Raw genomic sequence first — 25,604 nt, 5'->3', positions numbered from 1 at the left:
GCGACTAAATTAGAAAGTAGCACAATTGTCAACAGGCCAAACCAACAATTTATGGATATGAGGCAAGTCAGCAAGTAGCTTTATTTTGATTTAAATGCCAGCCTGTGTGTGTGTGTGTGTGTAGTTGTGTATTTGTGTGTGTGTGTGTGTGTGTGTGTGGAACGGTCAGTTGCATCTGGTTCACCTCGTAACACCCACGTTTACCCTGCCCGTACACTACAGACCTCATCGCCAAGTAACACGTCAGGAAGGCCTGTTGTAAATGTGTTTTAATGTGTGTGTGTGTGTGTGTGTAACTGCTTGAGTGTGTGTTTTCAGACGTCCAGTTTCCATCCCACCATTGTTGCGGTGCACCCTGACCTCGATGCTGAAAAATATGTGTGTGTGTGTGAGTATTTCTCTGTGCTTTTGAATTTATGCCTGTGTGTGTGTGTGTGTGTGTGTGTGTGTGTGTGTGTGTTCAGTCATCCTGTGGTGAGCTGTGACCTCATCACTAAGATTTCCCTCTGAGACTTGTTGGTGGGTGAGTGTGTATTTTCTCCGATTACGTTGAGACTTTGTGCTTCTACGTCAGCGGGCTGTGACATTTTGTCATGCCTCTGTTCAGGCTGGACAGTGCGCAGCTACAAAAAGACAGATGGAAAAGTAGATTTGTTTTTCCGACCTTTGGATGTCAGGGTCTTGTATAAGCATCATGCATTCACATCACAGTGTGGGAGCGCCCTTTTGGGTTTACTACGTGAGTTATGTGGTATCTATTATGCATTTTGACCTCTATGTGGGAGTTCCTGCTTTGGCTTGATGAAGGTAAATCTCTTTTAAAAAAAATTTTAAATGCTTATAATTAGGATAATAAACAGACCGCTGCTGAGGAAGAAGGCTGAGGTTTGAACAAGTTTCAAACCTGAAATATTACTGATATATGTTGCTGGATTGGCCCATTGATATCCATCTATCATTGGACTTTAGTATGTATTAAATCAGTGTGTGTTTTTTCTTTCAGAAAATGGAAAATGTTCTTTTGCCTGAATTGTCTATACCCAGAGCGGTTTTGTCAGACTGACATTCAAATGACTGCAGGGTGAACAATTGTTTTTTTTGGGTTTTTTTTTTTAAAAGATCTTTTAGGAGCTTTCAACCACATCTCCTGTTCACAATAAATATACTTTCCCCTCTAGATCTGAAGAACAACTGTATGTTACACATGCAGTTTATTAACATATACACATTACATTAAAAGTAATGAATTGTCTCATATAGAATATTACAATCAAATGGCTCTGACACCCTGATACACTCAGGTTCTTTATTGCACAGAAACATTCACAGTAAGATTCAGTATCTGAAACATCTGGTCATGTTCTATTCTCAGAGTCGTCTCAAACCTTTGGAGTATGATGTAAAAAAGAATAAAACACTGTAGTGTACTGAGGATAAGTTCTCTAATCAAAATGAATTTCCGTACATGAGTCCAGTGGACAACACGGCAGCGTGGGACTAACCCTGGTTTGGGGAACAGTGGAGACGGGGCAGCTTCCAGATGTGAATGTGTGTAACTGTGTCCGTGTGCTCCTGCAACAAAGTCGCTCAGCGCTCGGTGCAGCTTCCCTGAATGAATGATTAAAGGGTTATGAAAAATGGCAAGTGAAATCATTTGATGGCTGCATAATTATAATAGATGCAGTAGAATTTTTGGCTGGAGTTTATGGACCAAACACCTGAAAATAGACTTTATGGAAAATGCTCAAATATGTTGTCAGCACAGAAAAACTTATTAAACTCAGTGTAACTCAAGGATGCAACTTCCTTTAAGCTCTGTGAACCAGCATGGTAGAGAAGCATGAGTGTTCAGTTTGACTATATTTTGGTCTTTGATGCTTAGAGCTCCAGGCTGAATCAGTTCCTCTCTGCACATGGACACTGTTGTCCATCTACACTGAGACAACATTTCCAAGTTTCCCTCGGTGCGTGTTCAAATAAGCAGAACCCATCTTATGAAATGACTTTGGCTGGTCCAAATAAACAGCTGTCAATCACTGTATTTATGTGATGTCAAAGCAGGAGTCAAAACATTTATCCTGGAAAGCCTTTCTTTATTCACACTACCTTTTTTTCTTTTTTCCTTTTTTTTCTTTTTTTACTTTGACACATTAGGTGTAATACAGACCGGCTGTCATATAAAAACCACTTGTTCACACTGAATTTAAATATGGAAATGGTTACACTGGACTTCAGCACTGTATTATTCTTCAGTGCTCCAGTTGTCAGGAATATGTCTGTATTTTATTTACTCTACAAACAAACAAACAACTTGACACTTGAGACTGATGTTTTATCCCCAGGCCCTGTCTTCCTGTCTTCCATGTGCTGTATTTAGGGGTCCTTTGGGAAATATTTGTTTAGTGTAAAAAGTAGATTTCATCTGATTGAATCCATGAATGGGTCCCCCCCCCTCATCTGATCTGCTCACTGGATGCTGTTTTTCAGACCCTGCTTTGTTTCCTCTGCATGTTGCCCACACGATTCACTACTTCGCGTAATCATCGCAACAACGCAACTCCTGAGGATGCAACGGTTTATTTTTAGGACTGAAGGGCGAGGGAGAAACATGGGCAGACAGAGAGAGGGCTGTGCACTGGATAACAGCTAGGTGGGTGGGCACATGCTCTCTCTCTCTCTCTCTCTCTCTCTCTCTCTCTCTCTCTCTCTCTCTCCCTTTCTCTCCCTCTCTCCCTCTCTCTCTGTGTACCGTATAAGTACCGATCTGTGATGGAGACCCCAATCACACCGCAGTTCACTTTTACGCAGAGGAGATGAGCGCTCGGATTGTGAAATCCAACCCCGCCATGAAACTGATAGTGGTGAGTAACCAGAGTATCTGTCTGCTGCTCTTCTACATGCTTCGCTGATCTGATCTGACACTTACTTACTGAAGGACTCGCATTTCATACTCTTTAAGTTATTTCTTTCGGTGGAATTCTTGCGAGACGTGGATTATTATTGCTCTACACACACGCGTGTTGAGTCAGTTTTGGTAGCTACGGGCAGTCGCCTTAGTTCAGATTTATTCACAGTAGAGAATAAGACAGAAAAAAGCAAAGTATTCGCATGGCATGTCTCCCTCTGTACAGCCTGTGCAGGTAGTTTGATGATGACTAATTTATTACAGGGGGACAATGATAATAACGATAATGATAATAATCAGTGTGCATAACAGCCAGTTATCAGATGTTTTGGTGGCAGCTTGTTTTCTCCATCACTGGTTTTGAGGAAACGATCTCTTACAGGTTTATACCATTGCGAGCATCAGGCTACTTGAGTACATACTCAGACCGTTTTCCTTATACATTATACCTGTTTTACATGGCATGCATGTGTGACTCATCTAAAAGCTAAAAATAAAATCCCTCCACTATATCAGGCTACAGTATTTGTGTAGTATATTTGCATGACACTGGGATCATGACACCTCCCTCACTGGGGTAGATTTTCTTGCTGTGAAATACCGCCAGGGAACGGAGGGCAAATGCACCCAAACCTAGTTTGTGAGGGCTGACATGAATATTTACTAGGCAGAGGGTGTGGACAAAATAACACCTGACAATGTAATACAGTTTCATATAGCAGCCCTGCAACACAAGCTTGTGCAGGTAATATTTAGTTTATGTTGAAGCTGTTTCAACTTTAACCACTGAAGATGTAATTTGTGTAGCTGTTGCATGAGATAATACAATGTTTTGTGGTGTTTGTGTCCAGCTTCTGTGGGTTTATAGCACTAATGACAGCGAGTATCAAATGTAGTATGTTTCCTAGTGCTAAATGATTGTGAGATCTTTTAAAGGAAAATTCAGTCTTTGAAATAAATCATACTTTGTTTATAATGGAGGTTGTTTGCCTTTGATGATGAATGGAGCTGAAGCTCTGCCCACCTTCTTATTCACTCAGCGCCCACAAAAGGGACCAACAAACAAGATCTATGATTCAAATCAATGAATGGAAGTTGACTATGGGTCACATTTCCTATAGCATGTTTGAAAGGAATGAAACTTTACACTGTCAAAATAGAGACATGCGGTGTGTTGCCAGTAGGTGGTGTTCAATGTAGGTCCGTCTTCACACTAATTTGCTCTACAACGCCTCTCTGGCGGTTTTTAAATGTGTGCCTCCGGGGCACAGAGCAGTTATTTCATTTGGTGTGTTTTGCATGTTGGGCTGTGTTGGGGCCTTTGCGGGTTTTGCATATGTTCACGTACAGATGTGTATCAGGCCAGAAAGAGATTGTACGCGATAGCTATGTAACACTGGACCCACTATCTAGCCTAGTGGGCTACATGTGTGTTTGCCCGTACCTGTGTGTGCCTGTGCGTGTGCGTGTGTATGTGTATGTGTGTGTGTGTGTGTGTGTGTGTGAGACAGAGAGAGATTTTGTGAGGTGCATGGTCAGTTAACATGTGTTGTTTTAAGTAGGTGTAGAAGGCGGTGAAATATAACTGAATGTGTGTGTTGACGTGCTTTCTTCCATCATTTAATATGTCACGATCCATGCAGAGTATTTCCGCTGTCTGTACTCTTCCATTGACCTAAAATAGGCAAATATTTTGTTGTTACAATTGTGTTCTGACGTAGTGCGCTTATGTTTATCCTTCATTCAGTTAGTCAGACAGTTATTTGGCTCACCGCACAAGCATCTATTTCGCCAACTAGTGAGTCAGTCGTCCAACCAGTCAGTCAGTCCTGACTGTCAACATCTAGCCAATAAGTCCATCTGCACAGCTCTGGGTCTCCCAAACCTTTTGCGTCTGTTTTCCTACTTGTCAGACACCCAGCCGCTCAGTCAGTCTGTAAGTAAGTCTATATTAAAGAGACAATTTTGTGTCCAAAACATTGTTTTGTCTACAGGTCACTGTGGGAAATGCACCTCATACACCTGTGTGCTCTTCCTGTTCCCCTGCACCCTCCTGAAACATGTGGTTGTCCTGTCTGCTGAAAACCTACATGACATCATGGGATGGAATATAAATAGTACGCCACTTTTAAGAATATTTCGCGTGCATTTCAATCTTTTCACGTGTTATTTCGGTCTTTTAAGTGATGGGTTTGGGCTTGGACTCAGTAGAAAAATTATATGATGTGAAGTGACACATGAAAAGCTACATATGCATAACAATAACATGTGAAATGACCTGGGAAACTTATTCATATGCCATTTGGTGATACCAGGCTGATTTTTGTTTGGGTTTTTGTTGACATATTTCACGTTATGTGTGGTGGAAGAGCGAGGTATGTACTATCTCTTATCGGGGCAGTCTTTATCTTTATGTCTCCTCTCCTTTACTCTCTGTTGTGGCCGTTGGCATCAGCTGCCAACTTCCCCAAACCTAGCACCAGGTTCACACGCAGATAGGCAAAGCTACGGAGAGGTCGCTTGGCCAGACTCGACATGATTTCTTTTCTTTTCTTTCTTTCTTTCTTTTCATTTTATTTTTTGTAGACAAACACTGGAGAAAGGGTGAGGAAGTGAGGGTACATACAGAGGGTGTGTAAAGGTACAGGATCAACATGTTTTAAACAAACAAGTACAAACGTTTATTCAGAAAGCAACGATTACCTCTGGAAGCTACTTCCGCACACCTAACTTCCCCTTTTCATTCAACAGTATTGATAGCAGATGTGTGTGTGTGTGTGTGTGTGTGTGTGTGTGTGTGTGTGTGTGTGTGTGTGTGTGTGTGTGTGTGTGTGTGGGCGGGGATGTGTTTGTGTGATTAAGAGACACAAAGAGCAGAAAGAGAGTAGGCAAAAGAGATACAACTGTTGTATTAGTGTCATGGTCGCACACAGGCCTTCATCTTTGTTTTATGTCATATTAAAAACAGCATAACTGATGTGATGCAAATGTCTCTGATGAATGTTTATCTGACACTAGATATGCAAGAGCATGAGGGGAGTTTGATTTATTTTGCTTAAAATCTTGACAGCCAGAAAATATAAATCTTCCTGCTTAAATGTGTAAACTATTCCAAATAAATGCAGCTACTGTTTTATTTTTTCTTTCCATACCCATATCAAGATCATTCACTTTAAAAGTTTCAATGCATACATACATACATGCTGTAAAAACACTCCATCACAAGTAAAACTAAATGCATTTAAAATCTTACTGAAGTAAATGGGTTTATTGAAGTTTTTAAGTTTAGTTTTGTCCAGTGGTTCCCAACCAGGGCGCTTGTGTCACAAGATAAATCTGAAGGGTTTTTGAGATGATTCATGGCGTAGCAAAGATGAAAAGTTGCACAAACTTTTATTCATTTTTTGATATTTGCTTTTTTTTTTAAATATTGGATAATTTTATATCTTTGGGCTTCAAACTGAAACCACCCAAAAAGTTTAAGGTGGAATTGCTATCAACTGCTAGGCATCTTAAATGTGACCAAAAGCCCCGGATAGACACTACCTTTTCTGTCAGGGGTCACAAACCAAACAGATTTGAAACCACTGCTTTAATCTTAAACATTACATTGTATTTTATAATCTTATCACATGTTTTCTTTCTTTTTCTCTTAATCTGTAAAGTAAGTGGTAGTTAGCTGTCAAATAAATGTAGTGGAGTAAAAAGCATTTCCCTCTGAAGTGTAATGGAGCATCATAAAATATACTTAAGTCCAGAACTTGAGTTACATTCCTCTACTGATTGGACTCATATGACACTGGATGATTTTTCTATATTTGTTTCAAGAGTTGCTGGTCTGAGTTTCTGGACGAAAGGAGGACAACTAAAATATCTTTCTTCTTTTCAAAATCGACATTAGGACTGCAACCTATGATTATTTTCTCTAGTAACTGAATAATCATTTGGTTTATAAAATGTCAGGAAAGTGGACATATTCGGGGTTCTTGTTTTGTCCGACCAACAGCCCAGAAACGAAACATATTGAGTTTAATGTCTTAGAAAACAAAGGGAATGAGAAAGTATCACAATTAAGAAGCTCGAGCCAGAGAACACTTCTCATTAAGGCCAATTAATCAACATTTCATCTCTAATTGACATGACATATTGATTATTCATCAGAAAATAGAATCGAAAAATGTTTTTGAAAATTCAGCTTTGTTTGAAATATATTGTCTGGAGTTAGTTAAATGACCAAACAGCATTAAAATGTTTTAAATTTTCAGGTCATGTTTCATATTGTTCACGCACATAAATTCAGACTCAATTCAGTTTAATCATTAAGATCATTGATCATTTTAGCAGCAAATTCAAAATCAGAAGCACTGTTATATAGATAATGGGAGGAGTGTGTGAGGTGCATTATTGAACATATATATACTTAATATAACACTGCATTATTGTAATAGCTTTGAATTTTCAATAACCGTTTAATGATAGATGTCTTATCTGTCTGTGTATGACTGAAAACAGATCATAGTCCATCTTCATATGAACGCACACACACATGCACACACACACACGCACTCACACACATGCACAGTTGGAATCCCCCCTCAGACCACCTGCGTTCAAAAGTTAACTGAAGCCATGTGCCTGGTGGATGAGCTGGTGTAGTGTGGTTTGGTCCCTTTGTGCCATGGCTCTTCTCCTCATGCCATGAATTTAAAGCTGACCTCAGGCAAGCCAAGCTCTGATTCTCCTCTTTCTTTGAATTTCACTGTGCTGCACATTCAGTGTAACCCCTGAGCCTCAACCCCCGTCTGCTGGAAGTTAGCTAAATACTCTGGCTAATTTCCTCTGGATGCATTTTTCAAAGCTTCCACTGCCAAACAGGAGGGAAGGCATGTTTACTATTTCAAAATGTAATTGTGATTTACTGAATTACATTCAGTAGTTTTTTTTACTTTTCTTTTCCTGCCCTAACTGATTGTGTCATATTTATCTATTTACCTTTTGTATCACATAAGAACAAATCAAAATATATTTGCCAAAGATAAGACACTGTCATCGAGTTACATGTCCAATTTTTTGAACACATTTGAAAGAATTGTAGCTCTAACTTATATTTATTAATTAATTCAATATGTTTTCACAGATGTGTAAAATGAATGAGCACATATCACCCCTTATCTGCAGACGCTGCTATCTTTACGAGCTCATATGGAAAGCAGTTGTGATTATTTTTGAGACTATTTTCGTCAGGTGTCTGAACTCTGTGCTTATGCCACTACAGTCCATCTGTCATGCAGCGCTCAAATGCAGTTGAGCCTGTGTCACCAAAATACAAAGCCGTCATAACACATTACTGCAGATTATCATTATTATGTTATTTTTGACAACTTACAGGACATAGAAAAGCAAAACCCCTCCTAAGCCAAAGGCTTGGCATTATTTAAGGAATTATTACAATCAAAACCATATTAAATATTTTGGTCAAAGTATGTTTCTATAGATAAAAACAGAGTGGGGAAGCAGCCGTCAAAGAGTTCTCACTGTGTCTCGTGTGTGCTGCCTGTTGTGGGAAGCGTAATCCATCTCCCCGATACAGCATGGCCTTGTGTATATGTTCTTTCTTAAAGAACTAGTAAAAAAAAAAAATTGTCTTTGCCCTGCATAAACACAAGTTGTACCTCAAATGGGATTTACTGGGATTGTTGACATAAGAAAAGTATATCAGATGAAGATGAAGATGATTTGACCAGTGTAAATATGTAGTGTTTTTATTTGAACCATTATTTGTCTGGGAAATGGCGACTGAGTGATCCCGCTTTTTCCAACAAGCTGCTTCACATCCTGCTCTCATCAGTTACAATCATTTACATAACAGCTGCTGTGTCTTGCTCAAGGGACTCTTCACGGCAGCTGCTTAGGGAAGGTAAGACTGTATCATTACCTTCATACTTTCATCCATCCTTTCCTCTCAGCTGGCTGTGCTCCATGTAGGATATGACTCTCGCTGAGCTCTGCTCTGATGATGCTAACAGTATAATTATGGCTGTCAGTGGCCCCTAGCTGCTGTGTAATTTGGGTTTCCAGTGGTCGTCCGTGATGTCGTCAGATGGCAGCTTCTAAGGCGACAAGGAGGGTGAAAAGTTCAATATCTCTTTTAGCTGCTGATAGATGAACTCTTGCACGCCAAAGGATATCTTCCCAATTAGTTCATTCTTAAAAAGTTGACAGTTTGTCTCGTCTTCTGTAGCAGAAGGCCAATGTGCTGGCTGTTTCGGAAGAGTGTGACATGACCAGTTAACGAAAGAAATTAAACATTTCCAAGGTTTTTCAGTGGAAATTTTTTTTATGTGTATGTCATATAATCTTAGATTTAAAATCTAGATTTGGCTCAGTCACCCAGTGTGGACAGTTTATCGGACATTATTCAAGTAAAAGCCACTAGAAATGGGTCATGTCTGTTGAATATCCTCCTCAAAACGAGGTGTAGAAAGTAGAAGCTAATTGGTTCCAGACTACAATGGTATTCAGTGTGAGCTCACATGCCTCACTAGTGATGACTTCTATTTTTTTTCTATTTTTCATTATTATTTTAGCAGTGAGTCTCATTTATTTTGTTGCACAGGTTTAATGGCGCATGAAATCAGGAAAAATAAAAGAATGAATGAGAAGCAGCAAAGGTTGCACCGGACATATATGTTTTTAATCGTTTGAAAGGGATTTATCTGATTTATTAACATAAACATCCATGAGCACGTATATGTCCTTTGTGCTTTGATTTTTTTCAACATACATTACTGTTCTTACTCTTTTCCTTTAATATATATAGTCTGCCAAACTACTGTGCTGTATGAAGGGTTTGAAAAACAGTACGAACCTGACCCCTTCCACATGTGCACGGGCTCATTGGCTCTGATGACAGAGGAGGCTCCAGTTCAGCCAGTAAACTCATCCTGACTCGAACTAAAACCCAGGTGACCCTCTGTCGGACCCTCAGTGCACTCCACCCTCCTGATGTTTCTGAATTGATTGGATGTGGTCTCACGGCTTAATAGTGTGTACATACGCCTCTTAATTTGAAGAGCAAGACTATGATTATGGGTTTGATTCCCGCTGGGGCCACCCATACTACAAACAAACACATGCAGTCAGGGTACTGCACAGCAAGTGGCAGTACCCTGAAAGCCTTCTACCAAATGTTGTGCTCAGAGGTCGATAGGTTTTGCCGGGAAAACCGCTGCGTTCGCCGGGCTGTTTGAAGCTTGGGTTTCTATTATGGTGTGTGAAACCCATTCATCTATTTTTACTTTTTCTTTTTCAATGATCTCCATTGCAAAAGGAAACAGAAATAGAAGGATTCAAAGTGAACCCACACATTTTTTTTCTTCTTCATGTTTTGCATCATTTCAGGCTGATGTACTGTAAATATATAGGCATATATGTATAGTGTCATAAATCATGAGGGGAGAACACACAAATACAGTTACACATCTACATGAACAGCTAACAGATAAGATCAATATGGCAGATGGTGTCTCTCTCACACACCTTTTTGATGAAAAGGTTTCTGTGGTATTTTGTAATGAATGAAAGATGCACAACCTCACGTGTGCACACACACACACACACACACTGAAAATAACACTCTTTGGAATGATTTATTCTTTTGTTTCACACACTCGTACACTTACTCTAGTAGACAGTGTTTTGTTGTGGCAAGTTATGTACTTAAGGTAAATGGGATGAAGACAAATACACACACACACAGGAAGGAGGTCAGTGGTGTGTTATGTATTCTGGTTGTGAATGGGGAAAGCCCAGTAACCTCCAACAGTTCTCTTTATGAACAGCAGCCAGGAGAGGAGACCACAGAGCAAACAGACCAACACTGAGGAAGACAGTAATTGGAAATGAACAATGATATATATATGCGCGCGCACACACGCACACGCAAATATGCAGCAACACACTCATTCCTGCATGCGTGCACTCCTACACGCACATGCATGAATGTTTTGTAGTTAGTTGTTTGTTGTATGGATTTGTTTGTTTTTGAAGATGCACAAACAAAGATGGTGGAAAGCAGAAAACCACATACACGCATAAACACACACACACACACACACACACAATGCAAGGACGGCCTATTGTTAGTTTGTCCAAGCAGCGAGGATGTATCCTGGCCAACGGGAAAGTCCACAGAGCCAATGGCTGAGGGCCTTCAGGGTGGAAGGGGCCTGTTGTGTGACATCTGGTCTGCATGTGGCCTCGACCAGCTGCATGGCTACAAGTCAAACATGTGCACCAACTGATATCTTAGATTTTAGGTTAGGCCAAAGTTTCTGCTCAGGCGATGATACATGGGCTTGTTTTTGAGGAAATAGCTACATATGTCCGTCTCAGACTCTCGCCAGCAGCCACCCACTGTACAATGCGTCCATACGGATGGGTTGCTTTTAGGGGGGAAAAAGATATATGGGTGTGGTCTGCTCTTGCTCCAGGGCGTTATTTAACTGCTGTAGATCACCCTGGAATCACTTCAGATGCTTTTCAGCTACAAAGCAGCCTATCTTACAGAGCTGCTGACATGAGTAGATCACTGGTGAGGTCAGAGAACACAGGGCTGAACAATTAATGTCTACAATCCTGTGTCATAGGCTATTAAATTTTAATTTAATATGAGCAGAATGCTGGCATGACTGAAACATCTGAATTTGTTTAAAAGCTTTGGAAAACCGTTAAAATGTCAGGACAATATGCCAAAAGTGCAAGAAAATAAATCCGAAACCCTAATCAGAGCTAATAGTCAGGATAAAATCATGCTCAGAGCATTTAGTAAAGTAATGATTATGATTTCAGGAACATAAACAGTCAGCAAATGTACAAAGATTAAAATTTTACCGTCATTACCGTTTGAAAGGTTGGACCTGTGCAGTAATCTGTGTCCATGAAACTGCTTCTGAATTTCTCCCGCGACTCACTGAACTTCACTCTCCAAAGCAGAGGAAATCACTTTAGCACTGCGTGTCCACCAGGAGCTTCAACTTTACAGCGCTGACCTTTCTTTCAACTCTCACTTACTGGAAGCTTTGGGTTGGCGAGTGCTCCAAAATATAAAAATATCTGAACCTTTAGCCAAAGAGGAGCTGTGCACGAGATGGGTTTTTATTAGAGACTTTGTCACTGCTGTTGACTCAGTGCTACTTTCCCTCTGTTACAGCTCTTCACAGCTTCTCTTTCCTGGGCCTTCCAGCAGCAGGCCATACCGCCGAAGTACCAGTATCGCGACCCCGTGACGTCTGACCTCCTTCTGTGTGACCAGTGTCCTCCTGGCACAGCCGTGAAGCAACACTGCACCGCTGACACACCTACAGAGTGTCAGCCCTGTCCTGAGAGGCATTTTGCTGAGAGCTGGCACTGGGGCGATACGTGCCAATACTGCACCTCGGTATGTATAAGGGCCAAAATGTTTACATCATCTTAATATTTAATTCTCTGTTTTTCATCTTAACAGGCCCCTAAGCTGCATTTCTGATTGAGGCACTGTGCACTTTAAGCGGTGTGACTGTAGTTCTCATGAGAAAACACCAGTTTCTGTATCTCCATTGTGTATCTACTCATACTTGAGTGAATCAGCCAAATCTGAACTTGCAGCATATCATGGTCAGGAACTCTGCTAAAGTTAATGTTTTCATCCTACGGCTTGTCCTTTATGCTACTCCTTTGTGGTTTTTCTGGTGTCTTTTCCTTAGATGCATGACCATACTGTTTGTTTACATTTTGGTACAGCATCTGTCATTTTTTGAAACCAGCGTTTCCACTTCAGTTGTTGTTTCTAAAAGTAAAGTCTGAATGTGCTCATTGTGGTAGAGTGATCTTCCCCCAGAGTTTAGATGTTTTCCTCTCTGCCACTCTGGATAAATTATGTAATACGGCCACTATTGTTATGGTCTCCTTGAGGTGTTTTTATATTCTGTGCTAGTGTGCTATCATTTTTTAAGATACTATATGTATCTCAATGGCAGCTGGGGGCTCAAAAAATTGGGGAGGACATGAGGAAAACCAACCCACAGTGTCATGTTATTTTACGCTAGTTGGCTGAAGTAAAAAGTAAGCAGTAAAACAATGGTTTGCAAGATTTCTTAAGAACAATCACTGTGGACTCTGGATGTGAATGAACTGGGTGTAGTGTGCCTAATATATCACCAGAAGCCTGTCAGTCCAACGAGGGGTGACGCAGCACCCAATAGGTTAAAGTGGGAATTTTACACAACACCCTAAATTAAAAGGGAAAAACATAAATCATTAAAATCTGGAATTGTTAAAAACAAAGCAAAAATGAAGTGTGTTAAGACTCACTTGACTCACTTGAACATCCTCCACGCCGTGCAGCCTGTGCAGCAGTCCGTCACCCTTACTGGGATCCAGGGAGCAGAGTGCAGCAGCATGTCGTCGAGCCACCACACGTCTCCAGCGAGGCAGCAAGGCCTGAGGCTGCGACATCAGTGCGGAGCTCTCCATCCGATCCCTGGCGTTGTTCTGCCACTGCCACGCCACAGTCCAAATCTTCAGAGCTGCTACTACAAGCTAACTGTTACATTGGTTAACGCAAGTAGCTATTGCTACTACTTGATAAAAAAAGAGAAAGGGAAATCTGAACGAAGGAATTTTGGACTCTAAATTACATTGTATATTCAATTTACATGTTTTGCAATGGACCTGTTATAATTTATTTTCTAAGATGCTCCTTCTGTATGAATCTATCACTTCACCACCAGTTTGTCACAATCACATAAAATACAGTGGTAGAGAGATTCTGGTTGTGGACTGGTTAGGGAGGACGTCCTCTGTTGGAGCATTGTTTTACGTGTTTTGGCCAATCACAGATGAGCATAAAAGAATAATTACATTAAATTGATATAAGAAATACTTCCCTAAGAGGGACAGCAGGAGTCTATCCTCCTCTGTCCCCCACCATCACTTCACAGACTGCTCTCTCCCCTCTGTCCTGTCCTGCAGGTGTCACTATTGAAGCATATCAATCAGAATTTCGATATCAGACTTTTTCCAAAGAAAGAATTATTTTCTAAATGATACTGAGATTTGTTAAATGTTTATTTCAACCAGTTACTCTTTTAAATATTTTGATCTCCCTGAAAGACAGTGGAGGAGAAACCTCCTCTGTCTCTATGGACCAGACTGCTCTGATGTATCTTAACTATAAGTTACGGGAGGCAGCTTGTGAAGCAGCACGTCTTACATTACCATGTTTCCTGTGCACATATGTACATATCAATAATGTGCTCCTCTGTATGCTATTGTGTAAATGTAGCAGCACCCATCAGTGTCAGTAGGTTTGTAGCGTCTGACGGTGCCCCTCTGTGTTTGCTGTCCTCAGGTGTGTAAAGAGAAGCAGTTAGTGAAGCAGAACTGTAACAGCACCCATGACCAGCTGTGTGAGTGTGCTCCAGGTTTCCACCTAGTGGTGGAGTTCTGCATCACACACAGCACCTGTCCACCTGGCTACGGAGTGACAGCTTTAGGTAAGACTCAGATGAACGTTAAGATTATTATTATTATTATGTAAAGTCACTTGTGATGGTAGATTGCTTTTGTTTTACATATATCTAATAAAGGAGACACCCGGTTATATTGTGGGTTTTCTGTCCATCCGTTCAGCGTATAAATTAGATTTAAATCAGAAAACCAATGAATAACAGTAGGTATCTGTACCTCACCAGAGAAAATTAGGAATTCAGTCAGCAGACAGCCTCAACTGCTTTAGTTCAGTTTAGTTCAGCTCTTTAATGTGAGAAAAGTGCAGTCCGTGTGTATGTGTTTATGGGGATACATGTGGATCTGTGAGTATGAGTGTGACCATGTGTACACATCTATATACAGTTCAGTATGTACTGTATACGTTTATAGTATTTTCAGTAGAAACCCAAAGTTGTTTATTTTGTCTTTCCTTTAATCTTCTCGACTGCTTTACTCTTCCACTCTCTCAAATCAATTCAATTCCAAATACGCTGGACCGGCATGTCTGGAAGGAACCCTCACGCTGCCAATGCAAAGACACACATCAGTTAGAGATCACTCTTTCACATTGAGCTGCCCTGTCTCCTCCTATCACTGGAAGCCCCTCTGTCTCTTTCGCCATCCACTCCGTCTGTGAATCAGATGTGTTCCAGATGCAGACATCTCTTTTCCAAGCTTGACTCTGGCTCTTTGTCTGTCTGTTGAAATTCTTTCTTTCTTTTATTAGCGCGCACGCACACACACACACACACACACACACACACACACACACACACACACACACACACACACACACACACACACAACCAAAATCGCATATATACTTTGTCTATTATGTTGTATGGCCACAATGTCACTTTCTCTTTGTCACTTTCTTCTGGATCTTGGTCCAAAGACAAAAAGATGATGCATCCCATCTCCCATATGATTGTATCCCATGCAGTCATGGGATACAATCACATGGGAGATTAATATTTAATTTATTTCACCTGCGTGCAATTTGTGTCAAATGAATCTGAATGATTTAATGTGATTTTCCATGGAGTCCAGGCCTTACTTCCTCATAGCTCCGTATGTACGTGGCTTTTATTTCTCAGTTTTGATTAATTTAGGGGGAGTTTATCTGAGTTAAGGAAGTTGACTAATTCATGTTTGTTTTTATTGAAGCTTTAAATAATCTTCAGTTACATATTAGTAATGTGAGCACCCTTCACATTTGACATGAATCTGTTGATCCTAATATCTTTTGTGGCTTCTACCTGAGATAATACTATACTGTCAAAATGTTCTGCAGCAGTTGTCAGCATTAAACGAAGCCAAAATCAATCCTAAAATTGTAAAAAAGAAAGTTTAGCTTATCTTCCTGTTACTGTCTGCAGGAGACCAGCAGGTGTTTATAACAGTGATGGTGATATACTGTAGAGGTGTTTGATTATGATGTTATATACATTATCTGTCAGTTAAAAAGGATGACTGGTCTGTCTTATCTCCAGCTGTTTTAAAATCAGCAAGAGAAAATGACATTTCCTCCAAAGTGCTTTATCACTTGTTCCTCTTCGTACACCATTATGCATATTTTACAGCATAATTAAAGAGGAAATGTTAAAGACACTGATCAGTTTGTTTTGTCTCAATTAAATGGCATTACCTTTCCCCTACATTACTGAAGCTGAGCTTCCTCTTAGATTTCTCTGAAACCGGGTTCAACCTGAACAGACTCATATATACTGTCTACCATAGAGATTTCTTTTAAGTCATTGTGTGAACAATTTGATATCAAGATCTGAAACAGCAGCAGATCATCACTTCAGAACTCAATTACAGTGGAAAGACAAAGTAAGTGAACCCTTTGGAATGAACTCTGTTCATGTATAAATCGACCTTCGTTGGATCCGCAATCAAACTACAATTATAAACAAAATCAATTTTAACAAATAGCACATAAATCTTTGTATTGTCTTTGTCCATATTGAAAACATTATTAAAACACTCACAGTGTAGACTTTTGTCTTATGTGAACCCCTCGGCTAATGGCATCAACAAAAGTTGAATGGAGTCAGGAGTTATCAAACCTAGAATCTAATCAATGAAACAAGATTTGATGTGTGGGTTAAAGACACTTTGACATTTTGAGTTTGGTCTTCACAAGAAACTGCTGATGTGAACCAGTCCTCACAACAAAGACATCAGGATGATCAAGAACTGATGATTTGCATAAAGCTGAGAGGGTTACAGAGTCATCTCAGATCTTTAGATATTCATCAGGCCACAGTCAGACAATGTGTCTATAAATGGAAATGTGGCTACTCTCCCTAGAAGTGTACGTCCAGCTAAGATAACTCCAAAAGCACAACGCAGAATGATATAACAAGAAACATCCAACAACACTTAAAGTCTTAAAATAATTATTGGAGCTGGTTAACATCTCTCTTCATTAGTCTACCATATCCAAATTATGGTGCATGGTTGTATGGAGCATGTTGTCCTGCCATGGGCACCACAGATGTAGCCAAAAAAAAAAACATTACTGTGCCCCTGAGGTTTGCCAAAGAGCAGCTTGACACTCCACAACACTCCTGGGAAAATGTTTTACAGACTGATGAAACTAAGGCTGACTTGTTTGGGAAGAACATGCAGCTCTATGGTATAGAAAGGCATTACATACTAACATGAAAATATCATCCCAAAGGTGAGGCAGGATCGAGGGAGCATCATGATTTAGACCTAAACAGCTCCCCATCATCAAGGAAAATATTAATTTCCCACGTTTATTAAGGTGTCTTACAGGACATCTTCAGGGTGGCTGTCCCCCTGCTGAAAGTCGGTAGAAGTTGGGTGATGCCAGAGGACAGTGACCATAAGCATGAAATTAAATCCACTGGAGAATGAAAGTCCACCATTTGAAGTGGAGCTGCTCACACCAGACATCCTAAGAAAATAACTGAGCTGAAAAAGCTCTATAGGAAGAACAGGCCAAAAATCCCTCCTGAACATTGTGCAGGTTTGTGATTATTGCTGCCAAAAGAGGTTTGACCAGTTTTTAAATCCAAGGGCTCACTTACTTTTTCCACCAGCACTGTGAATGTTTAATGAGTGTGTTCAGCAAAGACTCAAAAGATTTGGATTGATTGTGTGATATTAGCTTGGTGACACTGCTTCTGTACATTTGTGACTAAGATGATGATCGGATCAAATTTTATGACTAATTCATGCAGAAAACCAGGTCATTCCAAAGGGTTCTCGCCACATCTGCATCTGTTGTGGTGTCAACATCAGTGTCAGTCATTACATTTTTTTTTTTCCATTTTCCCTCACAATACAGCACAAAATGCAATCTTAGCTAGTTATTAAACCAGGCGCAACCAAGGATGTCATTATCATGGTGGATATATCTGACCTGATATTCCTTGCAGATTTTCTCCTGCGTGCGTCACTAGTGATTGTGGGCAACATAAAGACAGGCTGTTGCTGAATTCCAACATTCCAGTGAACAGAATCTGATATTTCTACTGGAATCACAGCACGAACTGGCACCGCTCTTTCATGACTTCATCTTAGACCTGAGACCAAAATCTGCATAGATGAAACAACATATTTCCATGGATGCTGGTTATTATGTGACCCCTGTAGCACTGACACTGCTCAAAGATGACACAACATTTCCCATAAATTCCTCTAACATCGGTCTATGATTGGACTTGAAAGTACTGAAACTGCAGACATGAGACAGCAGTTCAGGGGATTCCCCTTTTTGAAGCTGAAGGACTTATTATGTAATGCCTTGAGTTGCGGTTTAAACCTTTAAACCACAGGATGTTAGAAAACCCATGGTTCAGTCTCCCGACAACACATGCCTTTCATGACTCCAGTCCTTGATCTATTGGTTTGGCAGTTTCTAGTTTTGATTCTGTCTCTTTTTGGATTTTTAAGTCTTTCTAGCTGGTTTAACTGTTTTTGGAAACTGAGTTTATTGAGCAGTAGCAGCTAGGAAAGACACAGGGTAACACGGTATATAAGAAAGAAACAATAATTTATGGAATTGAATAATACAAGTAATGTCTTTCCTTTATTATGAGGCCTGCAACAGTTACTATTGATTCATCTTGTGGTTATTTTCTTGACTGATTGACTGTTTGGTCTGTAAAATTTTAGGTGCCCATCAATATTCCCTAAAACCCTGTAATGACATCAAAGAGCTTGATTTGTCAGAGAAATCAAAATATATTTTTTAAATTTGTTTTTATATATTACATTTTTACTTAACCAGGTAAGTCCCATTGAGATTGGAAACCTGTTTTGACCTGGCTTAGACAACACCATAAAAAGTTGTCAGACAAAACAGTGCAAAAACAGATTTAAAAAAAAGTCTAAAACACATAATATGAAAATAAATTAGACAACAGATTGAAAAATGACAGATAATTGTCACGACCAGGCAAGGACTCAGGACACAGATGCAGGGTTCAATTGACTGTTTTTATTGGCTCTTCAGAGGGCCTCCAAGTGGAGAAATAAATAGGCTATAAACCTAGGCCTCACTATACATGAGGCTATGAAAAATATCAAAATAACAAAAGATCACTCCACACGGAGGAAACAAAAGGCTATGAAATCCTTAACTATGAAACTAAACTAGGATATAAACTTACAACTCAAAACTCTCTCTTGGAGGAAGAAGAACACAAAACTTCAGGAACGCTGTGACAAGGGCTGTGAGAAAGAGATGGGGTGCACGCACGCAGACGAAACACACTGGCACAAGACAAAGGGAGACACAGACTATTCAAACACTGGGCAAGGGCAACAGGTGAAAACACTCAGAGGGCAATCAGATCGAGACGCATGAGGAAAGGGAAGTGACCTGAAACGAGAGGAGAGTAACTTTTCAAACTAAAACAGGAAATGACAAGACAAAACACGGAGACAGGACAAAACCATAACTAGACCTCAATGCGATGTGACAATAATAAGAAAATGCTATAAGTAGGTACAATTTGACCAGGGATACCAGATTCATCAAGCTATTATAAGGTTTAATATTTCATAAGATGGAAAAACAAAGCAAGTCACTACAGCTGAGACACTGATTAGTTGCTAAATATTTTTTCTCAGTCTAATTAAAGTAGTTAATTAATCGACTAACTGACTTTCAGCTCTTCTTTATGTTTAGATGTTTTTTTTAAAATATGCATTTAATTGCAGTCAGTTTAGTTAATTAATATACCCCTCATTGTGTAGACAGTACAGCTAGTGCGACTGCTTTAAATTACATCCAAACCTATTTCTTATGATGGTGAAGTGCTAACGAGCTGATTTTGCACAGACAGCGGAAATTCTTAGAAAAAACAAAACAAAAAAAAAAGACTCACGCTAGCATATGAAACTATATTGCATATACGCTAACACATTCTCAGACCTGTATTGTACATGCTTTGTCATCAGTGGTGCAGGAAACATGCAGTTTGCAGTTTGCTTTATGCATATCAGCTGGTGGTTTCATGCATTAAAGCTAAATGGTGAAATGTTTTCAAGAAAGAGCACATTGTGCCCTGATAGCGGGAAATTAGTCAAAGGTTAAATCTGATATAGGCGTAGCTCATCCTCCCACAAGGCTTTCACTTCTATACTTCAGCAATAAGAATAAAAATGAGGATGTGAGCCATGAACTGGCTGTCATATCGTCATGTGTGCCTTGGGTCATGTACCAGAAGCTATCGTGGTTTACTGTAAAGGTGTCATGGTAACTTCTGAATAACATAATATAGTATCACTGTAGATTTGTTAAAATTTTGCAGGGTGTCATAATTTTCTGGGTTAGATAAATAGGTCACATTATTACATCTAGTTATGGTCAATTAAACACATAAATCAATAATGAAAGGTACATAATGAGTGATATGATTGATAATTTGTTTCAGATATTATTTGCAAATTATATTATTACTTTATTATTACATATTTTATAATGTGATAAGATTATTGCACATTTCTTTCCTCTTAGTCAATTTAGATTGACATTTTATTGTCATACTTTTTAATGCATTTATATTTTGATAGAATTATACATATAATATGAAGTATTGCACATAATATTCTAGCTAAAACAGTGTGTTTGAAATGTGAAAAGTGTGAAAATGAAATATAGATATAGAAATTGAGGAAGTTTTGTGTGTAGTGAATAAGACCAGTGTGAGTCATTCTCATAATCACACAGTCATCTGTCTTCATGATGGGTTGTCACATGTCGCTGTGGTTTTAGTTCTTGGAACACATCGCCTTGGTTCATGGGCTGAACTGTGCACATCATGTTCACACTGAAAAATGCTTTGATGCGTAAGATGAAACTGATGATAGTAAAAATCAGAAAAATTTGCAATTGAGTGTTTTCTCACAGTTTAAAATTACACATTGTCTTTTAACCGTATAAACTCTCTCAGAATAATGTTTTCATTCATAAAATTAATATACCAACATACTGTGTGTATCTCCGCCAGGTACACCCGTGAGTGACACTGTTTGTGAGCAATGTCCCGCTGGTCATTTCTCCACCGGCGGCTCCTCCACCGAGCCGTGTCAACCACACACTAACTGCTCTGATTTGGGCCAGAAGACACTGAGATGGGGCACGTCCACTTCAGACAGCCAATGTCAGGACAAGACGGCAACACTGGAGTGCTCTCAGCATCACACTTTGTGCCACACTGGTGAGAACACACTATACTGCAGTGAGACTTAATCTCTAATAGGTTTTCAAAAGCAGGCTGGAATCAGGGTAGATATCATTTGTACAGTGTGTGCACAACACATACACACGCACACACACACACACACACACACACACACACACACACACGCACACACACACACACACACGTGATTATGATTCTGAGTAAACCTCAATTGTCAACAATTTAAAATCAACCAGAAGAGAATTATGTCAGACATGTGGTCATTTTCATTCCTGAATGCAGGGAATTTCCTCGGTCAGGTTTGTCGTCCAGATTCCATTCTTTTCCAAATTTTTGCGTGCCTGAAAACCAACACAAGAGCGAAAAGCCAAAGTAAAGGGTTGAATGGGGTGTTTGAAGCACTAATGTCATAATGACCCATGATGGGTCAATTACTTTTTTAACTATCACATCCTCAAGCTGCAATAACAGAGGAAACTGAGTCAAGGCGAAATGAGATGAGAGACGAGCTGGTTAGTCTTTGTTACTCAGACTTTAACTATGACAGCCGCTGACAATTCATTTTGGAGGACAAGCTTCAGATATGACGCTGACTTCCAAGGAGCTGAGAAACCACAGTCACAGAGGAACACACATGCAGATGCACAGACCCGGGCACACTCATGCGTACTGTGCAGCGCACACTGGTGTCCCTCTGGGAGGGTGATGCTCTCATCACACATTCATCCACAAATTGTCTTCCTGTTAACTACACAACCACAGGCTGCCTGCAGCAAATCCTGGAACAGTTGGGATTCCCAAAGCTACGTGATTTTGTTATAACCACGGGGATGTCAACGTCAATTATTGACCAAACCACACTTACAACATCCAGACATCAGAGAAACAAAACTAATATCCTCCTAACATTAAACTCAATAATACTACACCAACCTCGGTTTCAATTCACATTTTTTTCATGTTTACTAGTGTCCCTCCTGTTCTTGCAAGTCAATCAGAAAATATTTTCACACATACATGAATGCAGAAATGTTTTGCACTTGTAGGACAGTCACAATCATATAATCTTCAGCTTTGGCTGCCCTGGATATAAAACTGGTGTCAGATTGTCTGTAATGGGAGCAGGTACGGCTAAGGTTTCTCTGATTTCAAAAAAAAGAGAAAAGAAAAGAAAATGCTACTCTTCACAAAAATGCTTCTACCTTATAAGGAAAGCTTGTGAGATCTTGGCTTGCAGAAATGTGTGACACATACTGATGAAATACGATAGGCGTATGTCTGGTGCAAACCGGCAGGATAGTGCAGCACATTTCATGACAGCTCAAATCAGTTCACTTCAGTAGGTCATGCAGCTATAATCACTTTGGTGCAGAGGAACACAGGCAGGCTCAGTTTGGTTTTGCTGGTCACACTCATGTCAATAGTGGTTCTGTGCCGTCAATGGGGAACAGAAAGAGGAAATCCTTGTTTCTGTTGTGGTCACATTACAAGTCAACACTATACACACACACACGCAAACACACATAAACAAATCCAGACATATAACAGGCTGATGGGACCTGGAGACCAAACCACACAATCAGAATCTAGTCTGAATGTCACCTGTGTCCCATGAATGAAACCTCTGTGGAGAATGAATTTGAGCAGAACTGGTCATGAGTTCAATTGCATAATGTGAAGCTACCACCCACTAAGCTTATAATTGAATTTGCTGAAAAAAACCTCAAGAGCACATTTACCTCTTCATCCCCATTTCCCTCTCATCCTCATGTAATAAAGCCACAGTCAGAGAATTTAAGTGAGACTATGTAGTTTTTGCACTCACTGTGGCCACAAATGACCAATGCTGGAAAGTGGTAAAAGTGTCATTACATCAGTGAACTGACTCAGTAGGGTCAGTTATGCAGCAATATCTATTTAAAGTTTGCTTTCATTAGCTAACATATGCCACCATAAGCTGCTGGTCATACCACAACAAGTACGACTGATGCAACAAAACCTCAGCGTGCGCTGGACTGATAACTTTTTATTTGTAAGATTGCTCTTGAGATTTCCTCTTGCTTTAAGCTTTCAGAAGTCCCACAGCTTCACCAGTTTGTTTCATAATTTCTTTCATGGACTATGTCTATCTACATTATCATATTTCATTTAATGTTATAATAATTTAAAAATCTAAAACTGTTTTTAAAGATGTGACCCTGTGTGAGGAGGCAGTCTTCCAGAATCTAGCTTCGCTGCGACTGTCCTCGGTGCCCCTGGAGCGGCTGATGGAGAGTCTTCCGGGGCGGAGGGTGGATCGTAAGAGCCTGGAGAGGCTGAAGAAGGCCTGCTCTCCTCAGCAGCAGGTCCACCACCTGCTGCGACTGTGGAGGGAGCAGAACAAAGACCAGGACAAGCTGTACGGCATCATTCAAGGTACAAACAAAATCTGCACATTATAGTTTTAGCCAATTCTTATTTCAAGCCCTGCAATTGTATATTAATGTTTTTGTATCCCGTCCCTCCAGGTGTGAATCACTGTGAGAGGAAGGTCTCCCGCTGCAACGGCCTGAAGAACCTGACCCTGGATGACCTCCTGAAGGTCACCCACAGCCTGCCAGGGGTGAAAGTAAAGCAGGAGGACGTCCGGGCCGTGGTCTCCACCTGCCTGCCCAGACAGTACATCCTGGAGCTTCTTCACCTCTGGAAGACAGCAAACTACGAGCTGGATCTAGCCAAAGGTCTGTCTCACAGTCTGAGGGTGCTGCGCAGCCAGGGGGCGCCACGCTATCTGCTGAAAGGCCTGAAGAAGATCAGCCGCATCATAGGAGCCACCTCCACACACAAGATGTATGAGAAGATGTTTGTCAATATGCTTCAGGATGAGTTGTGTTTTAAGGCTCATAAGCCATTAAATGAATAAGGAAATGGGAGGTACAAATAGGAAAGACACTAATACATTGTCAAAAAGTCGACACACAAACGCGTAAAAACGAAGTGAACAGGGGGATAAATGTATGTGAAAGAGTAACAGACAGGGGCCACATGATAATGTCAGGTCTTTAAGATATCACCAAATGGTATCAAGCTATGCACATGGAGCCTAGAGGTATTTTGTCATAAAGGCAAGATGGGAAGATAAATTCTTCTTCCTGTCTTTGATTTTTCTACGCCAGAGTAAGAAGGTTTTGATTATATGATGTAATAAGGGATGCTCATAACTTCACCCCGAGTGTACAGTACCTGTCTGCAGTAATGAATCTGATAAGCCTTAAAATAAAGAAAAACACTATCACACATCTGTGTACTTCAGGCAGACCTAAACAAAAAGTAAAAAAAAAAAATGTTTCCTGGAAACTTTTTGACCGGAGTCTGTGAAAAAAAGAGAAAATATTTAAGATGTAAATAGCACACTATTTTATGGAAGATGGGCTGGCAGATGTTGTGTTGTTATTGTTGTTGCTTTCTCGCTGTTTGAGAGGAAGGATTTGGTTTCATAATGAAATACATGTATTTTCTACAGTTTTCCTTTTGTTTGTTGGTTTGCTCTGGACTGCTGGCAAGTAAAGCTCATCTGATTTTTTTTTTTTTTATATATATATATATATATATATATATAAATTGTCAGCTTTATGAATGTACAAAGGAGTGCAATTGTTTTCTATTTAAAAAAAATAGTTTTACTTTCTGAATATGTAAAGGCTTGTTTTTATTACTTCATCAGAAATACTGGATTCCAAATGCTGCAAGTTCATGAGGTGATATTTGTTTTATATTTTGTTTTATTACTTTTATATTATTAAGTGTATTATCTATATTGTATATATGCTTGACTGGTCCTCTTTAAGCTCGTGTAACTTGTGAACACTCACGTCTGATTAAAATCAGTTTGTAAAAATGCATTGTCTTCATAAATAAGCAACTGGCAGACAGATGAATGGTCGACTTTGGTCTTTTCTGCTGTGATTGAACAGAAAAACTAAACAGGTTCAATTTTTTTCTTTAATGTTTTGCTTTTGTCTTTTAATGTTGTAAACAATATTAGCTAACAGGACTCATTACCACCGGCCACTGGTCAAGAGCTAATAAATCTTTGTCCACTTTACTAAACACTTCTATGTGTAACCACTTTGTTTTTTGAAAAGACACATTTGTCTGAACATTTTTGAATAAGTTACTGATGAATCAATTGTTGGGCATTTTAGTTTCCTCCTCCGATGGCGACTGGGAGCCAACCTGCAGATCCGGATCAAAGGCTCGACTCTTCACATGCGTCATGAGTATGCAGCTGAGTTAAACTCACAGGCAGTTTTAATGGCATACATCCCAGGCTGCAGCAAAGAGATGTTAACAGGTTGTTGCCATGGAGATGTGTTGTGCACTCTGCGCGGTTTGAAACACTGAGACGTATTAAATTTTAATGTTTGTATTATGTAAAAGAAAAAATTACATCCATCATGTTGTTCAAAGTGACCCACAAGATAAATTAAGTTAGAAACAGA

General features: G+C 39.9%; 1 protein-coding gene across 1 annotated transcript; it reads left to right on the top strand.

Annotated features, from left to right (window-relative positions):
* The first annotated feature begins 2,674 nt into the window (after nt 1–2,674).
* Nucleotides 2,675–25,604, top strand: LOC130171629 (tumor necrosis factor receptor superfamily member 11B-like). Its single transcript, XM_056379692.1, has 6 exons — nt 2,675–2,861; nt 12,117–12,344; nt 14,295–14,439; nt 20,929–21,138; nt 23,314–23,538; nt 23,631–25,604. The coding sequence occupies exons 1-6, from the start codon at nt 2,814–2,816 to the stop codon at nt 24,023–24,025; spliced, it is 1,251 nt and encodes a 416-aa protein (XP_056235667.1). The 5' UTR covers nt 2,675–2,813; the 3' UTR covers nt 24,026–25,604.

This window comes from Seriola aureovittata, chromosome 7, assembly GCF_021018895.1.
Source record: "Seriola aureovittata isolate HTS-2021-v1 ecotype China chromosome 7, ASM2101889v1, whole genome shotgun sequence".
Classification (NCBI taxonomy): Eukaryota; Metazoa; Chordata; class Actinopteri; order Carangiformes; family Carangidae; genus Seriola; species Seriola aureovittata.
Note: the sequence above shows the minus strand (reverse complement) of the source record. Positions and strands in the feature narration are given on the sequence as shown.

Bases quoted from the DNA above. Each gene is read 5' to 3' on its own strand.
- LOC130171629 (XM_056379692.1), top strand. From the start codon at position 2,814: ATGAGCGCTCGGATTGTGAAATCCAACCCCGCCATGAAACTGATAGTG. The intron at 2,862-12,116 runs GTGAGTAACCAG...CCTCTGTTACAG, and splicing joins CCGCCATGAAACTGATAGTG to CTCTTCACAGCTTCTCTTTC. The intron at 14,440-20,928 runs GTAAGACTCAGA...TATCTCCGCCAG, and splicing joins CTACGGAGTGACAGCTTTAG to GTACACCCGTGAGTGACACT.